A 20,705-nucleotide genomic window follows, 5' to 3' on the forward strand; every position below is an offset into this window, starting at 1 on the left:
GTGATTTTGGCTCTATCAGAGCCAAAATCACTCCCACTGACATCACTAGTGATGTCAGTGGGCCGGCTTTTGACGGGAGGCGTTCCCGTGGGAACGCCCCCGTCAGGGAGGCACGCCCCCGGCACGCCCACCAAAGGGGGCGTGCTGTCAATCAACATTGACAGCACGCCCCCTTTGATCGGACACAACGAGCAAAGGACTTTCCTTCGCTCGTCGTGTCTGGCGCATGCGCACGACGGAGCTCCCTCCATCGTGCGCATGCTCAGTCCATAACATCGACCCACTTGCGAGCGGACAGCCGCTCGCGAGTGGGTCTGAATGAGGGCCTATGTGCCTCTTTTGTGGGTCACTTCGAAACTAAGGGCCTGAGTCAGAGCCGCTCGCTATTTGCGAGCGTATGCTCTGAATCAGGGCGGGAAGTATTTTATATATTTTTTTACTGTCTGCTCGCTAAGCTGTGGGTGCCCACCCACAGCTAGTGCGAGCGGGCAGGAGATGGCCGCGATTATCGCGACCATCGGCATTGCGAGTAGACCCTAAGGCAATGCTGTGTGGACTTCCGGCTCTAATAGATGTCAGTAGGGATGCCCACAACGGCAGGCGTTCCTTCGGGAATGCCTCCATTTGTTCAGCCACCCCCCCACCCGCCTATAAAACGGGGCGAGCTGTGGATCAACATCGACAGCCACCCCGTTTTGCTGCGAACTCCGGAGTGAGTGAAGGTCTCACTCGCTACGGGGCTCGTACGTGCGCACTGAGCCACCACCTACCCACTTGCGAGCGGGTCTGAATCAGGCCCTAAATCTTTTTTCGTTGACGTCAGGAGGGAAAACGACTAATGTCGCCTACAAGGAAATCTTATAAGATCTTGGTTAAAAAGAGACTATCGCCGTAAATTCTAAAAAGCTCACGTGCAAAGGTGGGGCGGGTCTCTAGTTAATTGATAAATAGGACCCTAAAAGTGGGTACACACTAGATGACATGTTGCTGACCCTCCAACATGACCCATTCCACCCGGTACAAAATGCTCTGCTCCTGGACTTCCCACCTAATGTATGATTGCAGACACCTGTGCTTAAACACCTGTCTCATCCATTACCTAGTACAACACAGGTGTCTGCAGTGGGAAATTAGGTGGGAAGTCCAGGAACAGAGCATTTTGTACCGGGTAGAACAGGTCATGTTGGAGGGTAAAGGATGTCAACCGATCCCGCGGATGGGAGCGGCACATCGGGTACATCGTCTAGTGTGTACCCATGATATACATGCTCCCGCGGTCGTGAGCGGCATCGCCTGTCTGCTCTATGGTAGGGCCGACGGGGGATGATGCTAACGATGTCATGAATGCAGCATGACATGTCCCCCAGTCGGATTGCGGCATCTGCAAGTGTGTATGCACTTGCCGCAAGCCCGGGTCCCGTGGCCGGCAATATCGCGCTGGGTACACATCAGCTAAAGCGTACCCAGCTTATATACTGAGAGGTAGATGTGCCAATGCTAAGGAGAACAAGTGGGGCTGTTGGCCGTAGCAACCAATCAACTTCCAGCTTTCAATTATCTAGTACATTATATAAAATGACAGCTAGAAGCTGATTGGTTGCTATGGCCAACACCCCCTCGCCTGTCCTCTTTCACTAGAAGGTGTGACACATCCCCCCCCTGACTCTGCACTGAGGCCCCGCTCTGGGCTGCGGGCTCTTTAAGGCCCAATTCTGCCTTCTCATGGTTACACCAGCAGAACCACCACCACCGGCAGCAGCAGCAGCAGCCTCCCCCTCCTCCCACGTCACGTGACGTGGCCTGTGCTGCCGATGCGTCACGGCGGTGGGCGGGGCCACGGCAGCTCAGGCGGCCGCTGGGCGGGAAGACGGCAGTGCCGGGCCTCAGAGAGCTCGTTGTCAGAGAGTGAGACACGCTGAGCTGAGGGAGCTGCTGCTGTCGCCGCTATCATCGTCATGCCGCCGACTACAGGCAGCGCGGCACTCCGGGCCCGGGTGCAGGAGCTGGTGGATAGCAACGCCATCATGGTGTTCAGCAAGAGCTCCTGTCCGTACTGCGACCGGGTGAGGAGCGGGCAAAGGTGTCCTGTGGGGTCACTGCATGAGGTCACCTGGTGTAATCTCTGTAATGGGGGGATATCAGCGTGTCCTCTTATAAGGTGGGAAATGTGGGTACTCCGTGGTAGGGGTGACCCTAATATTCCCCCCCCCCCCATGCCATCTGGCTAGTGTCCTATGGGTAGGTGTGACGCCAATATACCCCCCATGCCATCTCTATGGGCTTGTATGATCCCACGCCATCTGTATAGTCTCCTATGGGCACTTTGACCCCAATATACCCCCCCATGCCATCTGTATAGTCTCCTATGGGCACTTTGACCCCAGTATACCCCCCATGCCATCTGTATAGTCTCCTATGGGCACTTATGACCTCAATATACGCCCTCATGCCATCTGTATAGTCTCCTATGGGTAGGTGTGACGCCAATATACCCCCCATGCCATCTCTATGGGCTTGTATGATCCCACACCATCTGTATAGTCTCCTATGGGCACTTATGACCCCAATATACACCCTCATGCCATCTGTATAGTCTCCTATGGGCACTTTGACCCCAATATACACCCTCATGCCATCTGTATAGTCTCCTATGGGCACTTATGACCCCAATATACCCCCCCATGCCATCTGTATAGTCTCCTATGGGCACTTATGACCCCAATATACCCCCCCATGCCATCTGTATAGTCTCCTATGGGCACTTATGACCTCAATATACACCCTCATGCCATCTGTATAGTCTCCTATGGGTAGGTGTGACGCCAATATACCCCCCATGCCATCTCTATGGGCTTGTATGATCCCACGCCATCTGTATAGTCTCCTATGGGCACTTATGACCCCAATATACCCCCATGCCATCTGTATAGTCTCCTATGGGCACTTTGACCCCAATATACACCCTCATGCCATCTGTATAGTCTCCTATGGGCACTTTGACCCTAATATACACCCTCATGCCATCTGTATAGTCTCCTATGGGCACTTATGACCCCAATATACCCCCCCATGCCATCTGTATAGTCTCCTATGGGCACTTATGACCCCAATATACCCCCCATGCCATCTGTATAGTCTCCTATGGGCACTTATGACCTCAATATACTCCCCCATGTCATCTGTATAGTATCCCTATGGGTAGGTGTCACCCTAATATTTCCCTACTATCTGTATAGTATCCTATAGGTAGGTGTGACCCTAATATTTCCCTACTATCTGTATAGTATCCTATAGGTAGGTGTCACCCTAATATTTCCCTACTATCTGTATAGTATCCTATAGGTAGGTGTCACCCTAATATTTCCCTACTATCTGTATAGTATCCTATAGGTAGGTGTGACCCTAATATTTCCATACTATCTGTATAGTATCCTATAGGTAGGTGTCACCCTAATATTTCCCTACTATCTGTATAGTATCCTATAGGTAGGTGTCACCCTAATATTTCCCTACTATCTGTATAGTATCCTATAGGTAGGTGTGACCCTAATATTTCCATACTATCTGTATAGTATCCTATGTGGGTCAAGGAAGCTGTAGGGTCATCTGAACAGTTATTGGGGCAGACTATGCGCCGTTGTGATGGTGTATGAATGCCATTAGCGACACCCTACGTTGCCCTGATTTTACTTATAAAGTGCGTATCTTAAGGTGCCTACACTCTAGACGATGTGCTCACGATGCGATATTTTTTGTGAACTCTCCCCGGCACTCCAGGACACCATATGGTGCTAAAAAGTGTCCAATCTGACTTAAGATCTGTCTATTGCACAAAATCGTATATGAGGTTTGCCTGCAGTAGGCAAGATCTGAAGATGCGATGTACCATTAGCGGGTACGCTCATCGTGATTGTGAGGGGAAGCAATCAGGAAGCCGACTGCCTAAATACCGGCAGCCGGCTTCCCGACTGTCATATCCCGGCAAGGGTGAAATGCCGGGCGTCTATATGTAGACGCCCGCATTTCCCTGACGCCGGGAGACCGGCGCCCGGCATCCCGATCGTAGTGATGCCGGGCGCCGCGAGCGGACAGCCGCCGGGGGGAGGGTTAGGTTTAGGGCTCCCGGGGGGGACTTAGGGTTAGGCACCCCCCCCCGGGTGGGTTAGTCTAGGGGGAGCGAGGATTAGGGTTAGGCACCCCCCTGGGGGACTTAGGTTTAGGCAGCGGGGAAGGGGGTGGTTAGGGGTAGTCACTTGGGGAAGTTAGGGTTAGGCACCCCTAAGGAGGGTTAGGTTAGTAGATACTTACCTATCTACGATCGGGGTTTCCAGCGCTGTCGGGCTTCCGCTGCTCCTAACTCTGCTCTTGTCGGGCTGCCGCTGACGGGAATCGAACCCATTCCATTGTGAGTGGACCGTCATGATTTGGACATTTTACACGATTTGTCGTTCCGGTGCGTCGAAACTGGGCGAAACGTGTAAAATATCGTCTAGTGTGTAGGCACCTTTACTTCGCAGCCCCATGTGGGAGTCTTAAAAAAAAAAAAAAAAAAAATTGCGTACATTTTGAATGCCCGTACATTGGACTATGATGATTTGGCTTTGCTCCTATTTCAAATTACCCTGTTGTGTTTTCCCTGGTTGTGGGGGGGGTGGGGGAGAATTCATTGTGAATATTGTTTTACTACCTCCCTTTGCAATTAATCTTTTATAGGCACTAATGCTTTAAAGACGGTGTTGCATAAAGCTGCTTTCATGGGTACGGCAAAAAAATAAACCCCACACCGTCTTTCCCAGGGCTCCGTTTCACAGCCCGCGTCGGAAGTGCGGAGCTTGTTTGTTCCATGTGGCTGGAAAAAGACGCACACATTGATCAGTATGTCATTTACCAATACACACTAGATTATTGGGTGACTGAGCCTCACATGCTGCGGTGTTAGGGCAGTTGGTCCACTGTTGCCTTATGTGCTCTATGTTAGCCCTTAGGGAAGCCAGGGGATTATGACGGAGTAACGGCATTTAAGATTGGTGCTCTCTATATGATGTATTGTATAGTGTACCCAGCTATTCATATTCCAGTCTTGCTGAGTACATAGGGGTTGTCAGTCGCCACTCAAAGTGATTCCTAATGTGTTGTATGTTACTAGCTTTGGAAGTGAGTTTCGGGTTTTATAGGCGAGGGGCTTTTGTATTCCAGGTCACTTGGAGATAATGCTGCTGCTTGCATAATACATGCAGAATAACTAGTTCCTCCATGTGTTAATCACTACTGAGTGGGTTCCTGTAGAATCTAATGATGGCTTGCTCACCTGCGTTCTGCTGTCTGTATTGAGACTTGTTTCAGGGCTTATCTGGCACAAAAAAGTATTTGGCGTACCACTATTGCGTGCATTTTCGCTAGCAGATAGTGAGGGGTATTCAATATGAAAGGTTAACTTCCCTGGCGAAGTTAACGTTTCATATCAGAGTTTTTTTCTGCGTAAATGTATGGTGCGCGCTCCCGCTTATCCCCGTATTCAAAATAAAATTAACGAAAACGGGAAACTCCGAAGTTGGATTTGCATAAAGTTACGAATTTTTCCTTAAAATAATTGTAAGACCCCCCTAAAGTTGTAAAGACATGGGGGAACACTATGGGTACCCCCGTTTTAGCCTTTAATTGAAAGCCGGGGATTTAAATAGCCGCAGCAGGTGTTTTTTTTTTCCGACATTGAAGAAGTGATGCAATGGGTACTAGCATATTTTGGTGTCCCTAAAGTAATTTTTTTTAAATTCTGCATTTGTGCACCTGCCGCTATAATTCTATTCTAGAAAACATCTGCCGCATACATGCAGAATAGCCCTGAACCTATTTCCCTATTGTTTAACAATTTTTTCCCATTTTTTTTTTTTTTTTGCACCTCAATTTTTAAATTAATTTTTTGTGATGTCCCCATTTTTTTTTTTTTTTTACTTTTTTTGACAGTTCTATTTTAAATGTCAATCTCAGGGGTGCAGGCTATTTTTTTAAGCCTGCACCCCTAAACACCAATTCTGCACTTTTTTTCGACACCTATTCAATGGTGAAAAGTTATCACTGTTTTTATCAAAGACTTTTCAAAACTGCGATAAGTCTTTGAAACTGAATACGATGTAAAGCTAAAACAAGTGATATTAACGCAGAAACGTTAAAAAGTGCGATATTAACGCAAAAAGCGATGTTATCGCACCCATATTTAATACCTCTAAGTGTCTTACATTTTACCTTCTACCTGAGAGCCCTTTTTATTTAAAGACTGACATTGTATTTATTTTTATCCTCTTTTCTTTTCTTTCAGGTAAAAGAACTTTTTACCTCTCTGGGCAGAGAATATGTCGCTCTGGAACTTGATCAGTGTGGTAAGCTAAAAGAAAATTTACCTTTCTACAAAGTTACCCCTTCCAGTTATAGCTATTAATGTTTAACATGTTTTTATATACGGCCTTCACATCAGAAAAGGAAATGCCGTACTGTTATGAAAAAAAAAAAGGTTAATTGAGGCTTTGGATACATAACTTTGTGTCGCACCAGAAATGTTTACACCTCAGCTGCAGAGAAAAGCAGCCAATCACAGAAAGAAGGCTGCCATGATGTGTTCTGAGCCTATAGTCATACTGTATGTTGTGCATTCATTAAGGATAAGCCAGAAAGGGGCAATTCAATTAGCTACCAAGTGATAAACAGTTGCAACGCCAAGTGTCAGCATTCCAACAGTTTCTCTGGTGCCCCGCACCCCATAGAGGTGCACAGAAAAATATGCAGGGTTGGGTTACCGTGATATGATAGGGCTGCGCTAATTGTATTGCCTCTAAAGTGTCTTATGCTTCTGTAATGTCAATAATTGTTCTAAAGGTGCCCATACACGGTGCGATAAAGCAGCTGATCCGACGGATTGGCTGCTCTATCATACCGTGTATGGGAATGATATTGGACAGAGCGCACACCTGTGGGGTCTTAAATCGCATCCCCAGACTTTGCTGCAGGTTCAGTCGATCAGGGGATGTGATGTGTGATCCCATGCAGCGCTATGCAGGTGGGGGAGCTGGCATATCAGGCGGTCGGACACCTGATTGCACCACGTGTGGGGACCGCCCAATATGTCAGACGTAGAAACCCCCGTCGCGTCGCACGGTGCATGGCCGTATATGGCCAGCTCTAGTGAGTGGATAGATTGCACAGTTGTAGTAACAAGAACACATTATTTATGTATGTAGATAGTTAATGATGCTAACTAGTATTTATTTATTTTTTTTGTACTTTTACATGCAAGATGACGGCAGCAATATTCAGGACGTACTTCATGAAATGACAGGACAGAAAACTGTTCCCAATGTCTTTGTAAATAAAACGCATGTTGGGGGAGCAGATAAAACACTCCAGGTAATTTTTCTAAAATCTTCAACAGTCTTATATTTCTAGAAGTGCTTTTAAAGATGGGTCCAGCTTACGTTCCTCTTTATAAATGCATTTAATACATTATGTACTTGTATAATAAATATGCACCTTGTTGACGAGTTCTCTGAATTGTAGGCTTATAAGGATGGAACCCTGCAGAAACTGTTGGACAACTCTGTCACCTACGACTATGACCTTATAGTCATCGGGGGTGGTTCCGGTGGCCTGGCGTGTTCTAAGGTATTGTCATGTCTCTTGGCTCCCCTCACCCTGATCTTGTTGGAGTTTTTCTTATTAGGGTAACCCCATTCCCTGTGGTATTTCTCTGCTGGCTGCTATTTAACAGTGCATCAGGCATGGAGAGAGTAGCCCATGCTGATGTGGGCTGGGCAGGGGAGGGAGGCTACTGGCACTGAACAGCAGGAGCCGCTCTCTCCCTGCCTGATGTGCTGCTATATAGTGGTAGTGGGCAAGAGAGAAATGTTAGAGGTGGTACTTAGTAAATATCTGGCTTGTATTATGTTGCAGGCTGTTTGAAAAATTAATTAGGAACTGATTGGTTGGGACTTTAACTCCGTTCACTTCACCTCCATCCGAGGCTTAGTAAATAGACTTTGTAGTGTTGTGCTTACATGGGAGGTCAGTGAAATGCTGCCGGGTATGGGGGTGGTTGGAACACTGACTCCTTGTAGACACCATATTTTCCCTCGCGCTCTATGGTGGTGTGTGGGACAATTACCGATGTTGGCCTCTGTTATGGAAGCTCTAGGTCTGGCGCAAGACCTAGAGAAAGGGGGCGTGGTCAATGAAAACGGTGTGTCCCCGCCGAAACAGCATAGTGGGAATGCTAAGGTTGTGGGCCGCTAAGCATTGCCACCACACCTTGCTGAGGATTGTATTTCCCCAGAGCATTCAGCAGTTCATTGGTTGTCTTCCCCCACATTTACCTGCAGGCTATTAACTGATTTATTTTGTACTTTATAAGTGTGCTATAATTCTATATTAGCGTTCCCGCTAGGCGGTTTCAGCGGGGTGCCGTGCCCTGCCCTATTTCTGAATGACAGAAAGAACCCTGCTCTCCCCGCTGAGACTGCCTGTGGGTTGTCTCCACCTGCTGGTCGCAGTGTCCCGCTGGTGGTCAAAACTGCAGTGGTCACCGCCGGTGAATGAATGCCAGGCTCATGTGCTTGGGTGCTGCCCGGCATGTCCATAAGTGCCGGGCACGCCCCCAGGGGATGCGTCATAGACACGCCCCCTTTTCGGGGGGGCGCAGAAGTGCCCTATAGCTACGTCTGGCGCCCTGCCTGCTGCCGCACAGAGTGAACACAATATATAATAACGTGGCAAGCTAGTATAGCACACGGGGAGATGTATGAAGCGGAATCAGCGTACGTAACGGTCCCTGATACCGCTTCTCCCCATGTATGGTTTAGGGACTGGGCGATATATGACATGGGCGCACTGCAATCTACAAGATAGCCCAGGGTATTGGCTCTGCTATGTAAGAACGGTCAGGTCGGCTGACTGTTCCACCCGCTGTCGCTATCGACAGCTGCGGCCTGGCGATGCCCTATCCCCCACAGCAGGGGCAGTGCTGTCCCTGCTGCGGGGGTTGCTGTCTCCAGGGTTGCACGCGGGATTTCGCAATGCTTGCAAGATCCCGTGCATGCTCGTTGGAGCCAGCCGGGGCGGACACAGCGCATCAGCACTAGGCTGATGCCTTGTGTACTTAGGCAGGGAACGCTGGAGGGGGGAGTTATCACTCCCCCGCACCGGCCGATGAGATGTTCATACATCTCATCGGTAGTGCTTCCTGCTTCACCTTGGTAAAGAGGCGGAGCGGGAAGTGTTATAACTGCACATGAAGTGCCGCTATAATACATGTGCCCCACTATCTGGTGTAGGCAGAATGGGGAGATGTGGAACTCTAAGATATGGTCAGTCTAACATCTTTCAGCCAGAACTCGGGAGTAATGCAGTGTGTTTGGTAGCATTGGAGCACAGTTACTATGTCAGTATGGCTGATGCCTTACTATAATGTAAGTTACTCAGAGGAGGAAGGGGTAGAAAATTAAAAGGACTGTTTCTTTCTAATCTGGCGCCATATTGATCAGACTGATCTTGCCCCTAGAAAAAAATCACGCTCAAGAAGGACTTACCTTTCCGTATGATAAACTAGTTCTTTCAGTAATCGCATGCAGTCAAGGATCGCTCTCCCAGGTCCTTTAAATAACAGGCAAGGTCGTATAGCAGCAATGTATAGGTAGACCAGCCGTCTTACCACCTTGATTGTCTATAATGTGACCAGCTAATGATGAGGATCTGTCTGTAATGTCAGTTTGTGTTGGGCTTTTCTGGTTTTTAGAAATAAATGTTTTAATGTAATGACTGCACAATTTAATAATTAAAGGGAGAGATTCAATTGAGTGCGAAGTCCCAGTGAGATGTTAATAAAACATTGCATAGCAAAAAAAATCGAGGCTCCGTAATATCCTAAGATATGTGCACATCGGCTATTACAAGGTTTAGCGCTTAATTAAATGACAATGTTTGTTGTGATGCCCACCATCATTTCTTGGCTGCACGTAGACTGCTCTCCTCCTGTGCATATATAGCAAGATACGAAAATATTCTCAAATTAGAGAAAATAGAATAAAATATATCAACTATGAAACATGCACGTTTTCCCCCTCTTTAGTGGACGCTTTGATCTAGTGTTCTGTCAGAATTTGGTAAGAACTGGAAGATACTTGTGGGAAGATTTCCAATAAGTTTTGCTACTCTTGATTGTCCCACACAGACCTCTGCTGACCAAGACTCTGCTATCCAAAGTGCTTGGAGGTGCAAGTGTCAGAAGCTGCTAATCGGGGAGTCCAGTCAGAGGGACCCCTGAGGGTTAGGTTGGCTAGGGTTTAGGTCCTAGCATCTTTGAAGAGGCTTAAAATGTAAAGTTGTTGTCTACACATGGCAAAAGTAGCCATTGTGTTGGGCTGTACCAATGTTTAACAATGCAGTCTGTATATTGCATAAGTTCTCAGTGAGCCGATTGGCTGCTTCCTCAGAAATATTGGTTCAACCTATAAAATGGCGGGACCCGCAGTGACAAGTTTACAATGTACTTAGACTGGTATAGTAATTATTAAATTATACTTAAGTGCGAGTAGTTAAATCTCATCTTTTTCTTGTACAGGAAGCTGCTTCACTGGGAAAGAAAGTAATGGTGCTGGATTATGTTGTCCCTACACCGCTAGGTGCTTCTTGGGGTAAGTCGTTATTTACCTAATGATCTTTGTTATTACTCAATTACATGGTTTTTGATAAAATTTGAGCTTTTTTATAGGATGTCCTGTTCTAGTCACTATTGTATCATATTCTTTCCTGTTCTCCTATATGGTGGTGCACTGGAGAATGTTAAGTGCTTTGAAAACTGTACATCTGTAAACTTTCATCACCTCCCCTAGTGGTACTTTCAGTGGCGTAACTAGGGTATTTGGAGCCCAGGGCAAAAGTGAAAATAAAGCCGTTCCATATAAAGACCCCCACCCCCCCCCCCTCCCCGCTTGCAAACGTGCCGAAGAATGGGCGTGGCCACTTACAAATGGGGCGTGTCAACATGACACAGCCCTTTCTCGTCACTCTGAACATTCCTTTCCATATACACCTTAACCCCAGTAGTGCCCCTTATACAGGCCCCCAGAACTGGTCTCTCTTGTGTAGGCCTCCACTAGTGCTCCTTTATACAGTACCCCCAGTATGCAATGTCCCCAGTAGTGCCCAATGTAGTGGTGCCCCCTGTAGTGGTCCTCCCTATTCAGTGCCCCCAGTGTAGTGTCTCTTGTGCCTACAGTAGTAAGCCCCTTATATAGTGCCCCCAGTAGTGGCCCCCCTATGCAGTGCCCCTTATATAGTGCTCCCAGTAGCAGTCGTCCCTCCACCCACCCCAGTGGTGCCCCCTGTGGTAGGTCCCACAGTATAAGTGCCCCCCCTGACAAATACACACTGAAAATAAAATAATAAATAAAAATACTTACCTGAATCCACGCTTCTGCTCCCGCCGCCATCCACACGTCAGTCCTCCCGGGCTGGTGCGCTCTGCAGGAGCCGGCTCTTGCAGTGGGCACTGCAGCAGTCAATGGCTGCTGTTTAACACACACCAGCCAGCACTGGCGGCGATGTGTGTGCAGCAGCCAAGGAGTTTGTCTGACTCTTATTGGCTGCTGATTAACACACACATTGACGCCGCGCTCAGGGGGAGGGAAGGGGCTTGGCTGTGCAGCACAGGACTGGCACTGGGAAGCCTAGCGCAGGTCCTGTGTAAATATGTAGTGCTGACCACACTCGCTGCGGTCAGCACTACACTGGCTTACTAGGACGGGCCGGGATAGTGGCCCCACGACGCCCAGGGCACGTGCCCCGCTCGCCCTTCCCTAGTTATGCCACTGGGTACTTTTCATTAAGTTTTAGATTTGCTTTTGAATGTCTTTTGAACTTCATGATTAAGCATTGATTTGCAATAGTGGTAAAGCTCAAAGACCAACCTATGTTCATTTGAAATGCTTTAATACACAACGTTTAATTTTTTTATTGATAAGGTGTCGGTAGCGTAGTACAGAGCTAACATAAAAACATTTTAAAATGGTGTAAGTAGCAAACATTACTATAACATCACATACTGGGTAGGACAAAGAACAGGTGTAATCGAGGGCAGACTAGATGGGCCAAGTGGTTCTTGTCTGCTGTCCAAATTCTACGTAATCTGAGAATAACTGATTGCTCCAGGGTTTATGTTGGTGTCTTGGCAAAAGTGGATACTTATGATTTATGCTTATCTGCGATTTCTGCGAAGCTTTTGAGCAGATTGGAGTATTTTAATTTTTATTCCTGTGTACTTTGTTAATCGCTGGTAAGAGTTCCTGAATAAGTCCTTTTATTTGTTCAGGTAAATGTGAAAAATGCAGAATGTGTGATTGAGTTAGTATACTATAGCCGCCGGGTACATAAAGTAACGAGGCTTCTGCTGCATTGCAGCACTTTTTGTCCCCACTGTTCTAATTTCAAATTTGCAAGTGAGGTGAATGTTCCACACTCAGACTTTATTTTCTGCTGTTGGCCTAACTTTTGTTTTTTTTTACAGTTCCATAATCACTAATTTCCGCTGAATCTTAAATAGCTTTTTCCTGTAAATATTCAGTTTGCTTAATGGCTGCTCAGATTAGTATGTGATCAGCAATGACCTGTTTGTTACTTGCATACCGTCACGCCGCACTCCTGCAACAGTTCCTGTGTGCTGTAGGTGATGATTTACTGTTTGTTTTATATAGGGCTTGGGGGTACCTGTGTAAATGTTGGGTGCATTCCCAAGAAACTAATGCACCAGGCGGCTCTCCTGGGTCAATCACTGAAAGACTCCAGGAAATTTGGCTGGGAATATGAAGAACAAGGTAATCGAGCACAGATTTGTACAATTAGTCACTATGTGAGGTTCGTACATAAGTTACTGTCTTTTGCGTTGGTCCCAGTTTCTTACAAGATATTGTAATTGCAGTAAAGCACAACTGGGAGACAATGAGAGAGAATATCCAGAGCTACATTGGCTCTTTGAATTGGGGTTACAGAGTGTCACTGCGGGACAAGAACGTCCGATATGAAAATGCATATGGAGAGTTTGTTGAACCTCATAAAATTAAGGTATATCCCAGATTCCCACCCCTCCTTGGTGATGGTGGGGGTTGGATAGCTTAAAAATAGTCACTTAAAACTCTTTATTGCATTTTCCAGTGTTTACTATATTCATTTACATAAAACATCTCATTTATTAGGCAACGAACAAGAGGGGCAAGGAGAGTTTCTTCACAGCAGAGAAGTTTGTTGTGGCCACGGGGGAGAGACCCAGATACCTGGATGTACCAGGGGATAAGGATTTCTGCATTACCAGGTGAGTGAGCGCTTTGGATGCTCTAATTTTCTTCTTGTGCAATTTCCACATACCGGTCTGTGAACACTTCACTGGTACATTGTGCCGTTCTCCTTATCTCTACTGCACTGGTACAGTTTTATGTCCATGGCTGTGTTCCAGGTTCTAAAAGTACAGTTGTGTAACACTGATAGTAATTAAGCCCTGGTGTTTCTTGTAGGAAGAGTTATGGTTTAGGGCTGAAAGAAAGTGTATTGTCACACCTGGACTCAGCTGTCTCTGTTCCTGGAGAAGGTTGAACCTTATAGATGTCAGGAGCTAGTGGTGTCTTAAGCTGGCCACACACTAGACCAACTTACACCCAACCATCCAACTAGTTGATTGGTTGGAATGAAAATCTGGTAAGGTATGAAAGCAAATGACAATCAGCAATTTGCTCCCAAACGCCGGAAAATGGACAAAAACTGTTGTTTGAACAAATTGTTTAGATCAAACATTTAACAAACTTTTCTGATGACCATTTTCATCTGTTTTCTGGCATTTAGGAGCAAATTGCTGATCATCAGTTACTCCCATACGTTACCAGATTTTCATTCCAACAATCACCTAGTTGGCAGATAATCTTTAGATGTGTGGCCAGCTTTAGTGAAGCAATTGGCTGTATTTCTTATGTAGCTTACTATAAAGCAGAGCAGTCGCTTACATGTTTGTGCAGTAAACCAGTACGCAGCTTACGAGTGTTAGGAACTGATGTATAGTCACAATGTACTGTTTCCTAGTGTATTTATAGGCTGCACTCACTAGCCCACAGAATGACTTCCTCGGGGGTGTAGGTGTCAGGTCCACCTGCGCAGTGGAGAAGGTATTTGTTCCAGCCTCTAGATGGAGCTATTTGCTGCTGTTCTTATGGAGATTTTTCCTCTGCCATAGAATAATGTAGCAGTAAAAGCGCCTATATGCATTTTGTTCAGCTTTTCTGTTGAAGCTGCTCGAAACAAAATGTCTGACTACTTGAAGCTTATTTTACCTAAAAGTAATAAGCGCTTTTCTGATTTCAAAACAGCTTTGTTTCCAGTAATGCATAAGGAAATTATCAGGTGACGTGTTCCTTTTATGTAGTATAGGATCTAATGCAATAAATCTGCCACTTTCATTTAATTAAGTTTACAGTAAGGTGTGTCAAAGCATAAAGGTTTTCCAATCCCCAAAGGTTTCATCATGCACTTCTCATAAGCTATTCCGTATACAGACATCCCCATGTTTTACTGTACACAGACTAAGAGTGACTCAGCACAGGGGCAGCTTCCTGGTTAGGTCCTCGGTGCTGTATGTCTCTGGCTGCATTGTTACACCAGTAAAGGAGAATATATAGCTACATACGTGGATCTATAAATGTCCAGTAGATCATGTGTAATTACTCATAAGTAATCTTAAGTATTGTCACTGGTTCCTCAGAAATTGGTCGGGGTCATTGTGTAACAGTGCCGCACGCCCACTCCCCTGGGTCCTGGACGGAGCTGACTGTTCCGGTTACGTGACAACCTGTTGCTGATGCCCTTTCTCCTATAAACTTCCTGCTCGCCTGAGTTTATTTAAAATTCCAATTAGTAGTTCTGTTTTCTTTAAATTGAAGATTAACTGTCTATTGTTACATCCCACGATTGTATATATATATATATAATATATATATATTCTCTGCAACATCAAAATAATTATGTACGACCCCCCCCCCCCCTTTCACAAACTGTCTTGGGGTTGAGCCTGATTTTTCTTCTGATGACTAAGTGTACTTTTTTTTTTTTTTAATCGGATGTATTTTAATTCCACTTTGCCCTGGTTAGCAACTGTTCCAGGTGTGCGTGACTGCTAGTGTGAAAGGCGGCCCTGTGCAGTGGTTTATTTTATTTTGGGTTTCCTGCCAGCAAGAGAGCATGACATTTTCATTAATACCAGTTGTCTCTTGGTCCCGGGTGGGAGCTGACATCATGCGTGGGCCTACGCTGGTGATAAGCTAAAGGTGCTTATATTATGTGCTTGGCAAAGCTTGCAGGAATGAATATGGCCCAGGGAATTATCTTTGGGCCCCTAGTTGGAGAAGATAATCTCCCAGGGCTCAGAGGACCAAAGTAGCTTTTTGTCTCAGGGCATTTTGTCCCCTCTCAATCCAGTCTATTGTACCATAAAACCTGCTCAAATGTGTTTTTCCTTCAGCACTTGGCCTCACTCAGGTAATAATTAGGGACAAGCCAATACCCTCCCTCTTTGTGTGTATGGCGCTACAGATAACCGGGTTGATTAATCAAGTACTGAGTACTGTTTTATGGAGGTGAATGTGGTACGTGTGTCTAATCCTAGCTTTGTGCTCTGTCTCCCTATAGCGATGATCTCTTCTCATTGTCCTACTGCCCCGGTAAGACTCTTGTGGTTGGCGCCTCCTATGTGGCTTTGGAGTGTGCTGGCTTCCTTGCTGGTATAGGGATGGATGTCACAGTCATGGTGCGGTCCATATTCCTCCGTGGCTTTGACCAGGAGATGGCAGAGAGAGCTGGCGCTTACATGGAAAGTCATGGAGTGAAGTTCCTGAAGAAATTTGTACCAACTTCTGTAAGAAACCATCTTACTCATTGCATTGTAGTTAGTAGCTTGCGGGAGACAGACTTTTTGTATCGATTACTGCAAGCAGTTTGAGGACATGTTCTGTGTGGGGGCCCTTAGGGCTCAGAATGACTTCTCATTATAAGAGGTGTTTGAGCATTGCACTATATGTACTGTCTGTTATAAAGTGCTCTGGCTTTAAATTAGGGATGTGCAGGCTCGGATAGGTTCGAGTTTGCACGCCGAGTTCGGATTTTTCCCTCCAAAAAATCCGAACTCAGAAAGAGGCTAAACGTCGTCTTGCATGGACAAACATCATCATTCCTGGACAAAAGTCCAGGAATGATGATGATTGTCCATGCAGGATGACCTTTAGCCTCTTTCTGAGTTCGGATTTTTCCCTCCAAAAAAACGGAGCTCGGCGTGCAAACTCGAACCTATATGAGCCTGCACATCCCTAATTTAAATGGGTTCTTTACCTGACATGTTTCTGTATATGTGGTTGCAGGGCAGATAAGATTAGTAGTGTTTACCTGCTAACTGGTTATGCCGGCATGCTTGCGGTGCCAGCATAACCATCTGCTCAGTCTGGAATTTAATGCGATGCCTCCTATGTGCTGCTCAGTGTCATACTCTTATGTCCATAGTAAGCTGACAAAGCACTCCTGCAGTATGTCGCAGCATTGCAGTCACTCTTTTATGCCAGGGACACACTTGAGCAACCGGCAATCGTGCCGATATCCTGAGACACCCTGGGCATTGCGTGAATGCTGGTACACTTTACAGCAATGTAATGAAGGATGGAAGGATCACTCGTTCCGTCCTTCATTAATATTCACGGCGCCACATGCGATATCATCCAGTAGACCGTGCAGCACGGGTGACCGGGCGTTATCGCGTGCGACCGCGGCAGCTAGCACTTTGAGCAAACGCACTGAGCGATATGCCCAATTTGTCGTTCTGATTTGGCCAGTTCGGAACGGCAACGCTCCACTGTGTACCCAGCTTTAGAGCTGACTATAGCCCCACCATTCGCATTTGTGAACACACCAAGTCAGCCCTAAGTATGATTGCCTTAAACCTGAGTAGTAACTTCTGCATTTGGCAGGCTCCCAGCAGCAGAAGGGCAAGCGAGTCCATATTTAGTTTCTTTTTATAGCTTCCCCCAAACAGTGATTGTATACAGCTTTAGATGGGGAAACTGTTTTTAATGCTAAATTAAGCCACTCTAAACAGTTTTAGGTTATAATGTACTGAAAGCAGAAGGATAAATATACATTTCTACAAAGTGACGCAATGCAGCTAAAACACTTCATAGTCTGCTCTGCCCTGTGACTGGGAACTTCTGTATCATAAAGATGTACCCAACACTGCAACACACTACATTACCAGTATGACACAGATGGCTGAACTACATATGGATTTTTATTAATCCACAGCTACTGCCAGGCTGGACTATTGGCTCTCTAGTAGTTGCAGGGTCCCCTCTAAAGCTGGGCACCATAGCAGTTGTATTAGTTATGCCCTAGACAGAAAGATTGTGATTGGTATTGCTCCAAAGTGTGAGAGTTTAGGAAATGGCTGTACTGTCATACGTAGTTGCGCTACAATACAATGAGTGTAATGCTGAGGCTGGTTTCTGTAGATTGAGCAGCTGGAGCAGGGCACCCCTGGCAGGCTGAAAGTCGTGGCAAAGTCTACGGAAGGAGAGGCGGTCATCGAAGATGAATATAACACCGTAAGTGTGACTTTGTGAAGTGATCTTCCTAATCCCTTGCCCATCTGTAATATGCTGTAGACCCTATGCAGACGTGTGTGCTTAGTTTTTAAATTGCAATTGAGTCTGTCCACTTCCTTGTAGGTATTGGTTGCTGTGGGCAGAGACTCCTGCACTAGAAATATTGGTCTTGAGAAGATCGGAGTGAAAATTAACGAGAGGTGACGCATTCGCTGTATAGATGTATATTATTGTGGGTTGGCCCTTCAGAGATGCTGAATAAATGTCTATTACCTATATCAGGAACGGCAAGATACCGGTGAATGATGAAGAACAAACCAATGTGCCTTACGTCTACGCCATAGGAGACATCCTTGACGGAAAGTTGGAGTTGACACCGGTGGCGATCCAAGCTGGTCGTCTGCTGGCCAGGAGACTGTACGATGGCTCCACTGTGAAGGTATAAACGTCCGTTCATGTATGTGTGGAGCCAGTGCAACGTAGGCAACGGTTTTTTGCAAAAAATATAGTGCTGATGGTCTGTCATTCACTCTATTGGGGTGCCCCTGCTCATTCTTCTGCCTCTTGTGCATTAACGGCTTCAGACTTTTCTGTGGAGCCAAAACTTGGAACAGTTTGTTAACTAAAATTTTTCTTTCTCCCCAGTGTGATTACGTCAACGTACCAACTACAGTGTTTACTCCTATGGAGTACGGGTGCTGTGGGTACCCAGAGGAAAAAGCCATTGACCTTTTTGGCGAGGAAAGTTTAGAGGTATGTGCCGCCTCTCCGCACAGCTCTAGTGTGTGAGCCTTAGTGTTGCACAACCATTAAGCTTTGTAGGAATTTTGTTCTCCAGCGCATTCACTTACAGATCCGTATTACATTTATTTTTATTTAATTTTTTTACTACGTTAGGTTTACCACACATTGTATTGGCCTTTGGAGTGGACGGTCCCCGGACGTGACAACAATACGTGTTTTGCGAAGATAATCTGCAACAAACTTGATAATGTACGTTGAACAACTGTAAACGCCAACTCGCAACGTCAGGATTTCTGTAGTAAAGGAAGCCGCTCAGCCCATGTTATGTATCACTTGCTCTTGTTCCTGCTTTTTGAACTCCAGCGATGTTTGTGTGGCTGTTCTAGGTCGTTTGTCAGGAGCATCTAGCCACAGTGCAAGTCGGCGATGTACAGGAATTCTGTCAGATCTACATAGGTCTACTTTATTTTTCTTAACTCGGGTTTTTCTGTGAACTTTGACCTATGTTGTTGATATCAAATAAGTGTATGTGCTGACAGTTGGGGAGCTGAACCAATGTACACACAAATTCAGCTGAGTTTCTCCGTAATGTCACTGGTTTTGTGTTTTAAAGAGGCTGCATTCTTGTGAGTGTCTTTACAGACTACTAATGGTGTTTATAAATCGCCGCGGTCGCGTACAAACTTCAGCATTAGCAGTAGCTGCCTGTCACTTACATTGCTACAGCGGAGTGCCGATGGGCATCCACTATAAGTTCACTTGAAATAACCAGTAGTGTAGTTTCCAGTTGCTTACTGGTCTGTGTTTAATAGATAAAACTTTAGCCTGACCAGAAGTGTAACCATGTAGGTGTGTGGTGCTGGTGATGTCATTAGAGCCTAGTGATTGGATAGTAGGCGTAGTCTGACATCACCAGATAGCTGTGTTCTCTTTTGCGTTAATGCAGTGTTTCAAACTTAAAGGCCTCTGTATTGTTTTTAGGATCGAGTCATTGGCCTCCATGTCTTGGGTCCAAATGCTGGAGAGATCACGCAGGGCTTTGCTGCAGCCATGAAGTGCGGCCTAACCAAAGAGAAACTGGATGAAACCATCGGCATTCACCCGACATGTGCAGAGGTGAGTCGGACTTGGTAGTACTTTTTACCTAGTGGCAAAGATGTTACAGCGATTACCTCATTCCATGGGGGTGCTTGTTTAATTTGTAGTCCTTTTTTATTCCAGATTTTGCTAGGCTGTAAATACTGACAAACCGTTTAGCACTGTTTTATACTGTTAATTGTGATAATTAGCCCAGAGTTAAAATTGTGTATTTTGTTGTTTCTCTATGGAAAAGTGTGTAGATGTTTTTCACGATAGTAAAATGAATTGTTTTCACCTTGTACTTTTTGTCATCCCTTGTGTCATTTCTTTTCAGATCTTTACTACACTTGATGTGACCAAATCATCTGGAGGGGACATCAACCAGAAGGGTTGCTGAGGTTAGATCCTGCTGTTACCTGTCCCCCTGACCGATCTTCCTATTGCGAGACCAATGTGGTTAAATGGACTCTGGTGCAAAACTAAACACTGAAGGTTTTCAAGAGACCTACAAATGCGACGCCATCTCTGCAAGTTGATAGCGTTGGTCAACCACAGGAAGGTTCTCACGGGTGACCGGTGGAACAGCAGGATTTCCAAAACGTCTGGACCCACTTGGATTAGCGTTTTACAAAAATGCTTATTGTGAAGTCTTTGCTCGTCACCTTACATTGAGGAGAGCACTGACTGATGCCCAAACATAGTCCAGATCACTTCATCATCTTGTCTCTCTAGGTTTAGATTTCTCTTGTTTTTTTTGTGTTTTGTTTTTTTGTCTTTTCAAAAGACCTTTCTATTCATTATGTGTCCTTTTCTCCCCACGGTGGCCATTTTTATCCTGGTGATCATACATAATTTTTTGTTTAGTTGATGTATATACTGTCCATGTATTTATCTCACTTTAGTCAGCGTGGCTGCCTCCCATGAGTTTACATGACCTCTTTGTAGCACACGCTTTGGCATGTAATAGTTCTCAAAAAGATCATGTATAAAACATTACTTGAATTCTGTGTGAGGAGCTTCTCTTGGAGTCTTGGAAAAATGAGATCATTGAAGTAAACCCAGATTATGGATTAGAACAAACCTCCCCGGCACTCAGCTGCTACTGGGGAAAGGCTAGAACTTCTGAAATATGTATAAAATGCAGATGTTGCAGTTATGATACATGGCAAGCCTTCCACTTTCATGGGGCTAATGTTCATTCTATGTCCTGTTCTGTGCAGG

The 20,705-nt window shown here is 45.7% G+C and overlaps 1 protein-coding gene across 1 annotated transcript; it reads left to right on the forward strand.

The window, feature by feature from the left end:
• Window positions 1–1,739: 1,739 nt before the first annotated feature.
• TXNRD3 (thioredoxin reductase 3) lies at window positions 1,740–20,486 on the forward strand. Its single transcript, XM_088450223.1, has 16 exons — window positions 1,740–2,063; window positions 6,317–6,377; window positions 7,289–7,398; window positions 7,549–7,653; window positions 10,604–10,676; window positions 12,735–12,854; window positions 12,959–13,101; window positions 13,233–13,348; window positions 15,706–15,931; window positions 17,568–17,660; window positions 17,784–17,860; window positions 17,943–18,099; window positions 18,306–18,413; window positions 18,558–18,653; window positions 19,386–19,520; window positions 19,819–20,486. Exons 1-16 carry the CDS (start codon window positions 1,956–1,958, stop codon window positions 19,885–19,887), a joined length of 1,797 nt encoding a protein of 598 aa, XP_088306349.1. The 5' UTR covers window positions 1,740–1,955; the 3' UTR covers window positions 19,888–20,486.
• Window positions 20,487–20,705: the final 219 nt, after the last annotated feature.

Source organism: Taudactylus pleione, unplaced genomic scaffold, assembly GCF_031769625.1.
Source record: "Taudactylus pleione unplaced genomic scaffold, aTauple2 ptg000512l, whole genome shotgun sequence".
Lineage (NCBI taxonomy): Eukaryota > Metazoa > Chordata > Amphibia > Anura > Myobatrachidae > Taudactylus > Taudactylus pleione.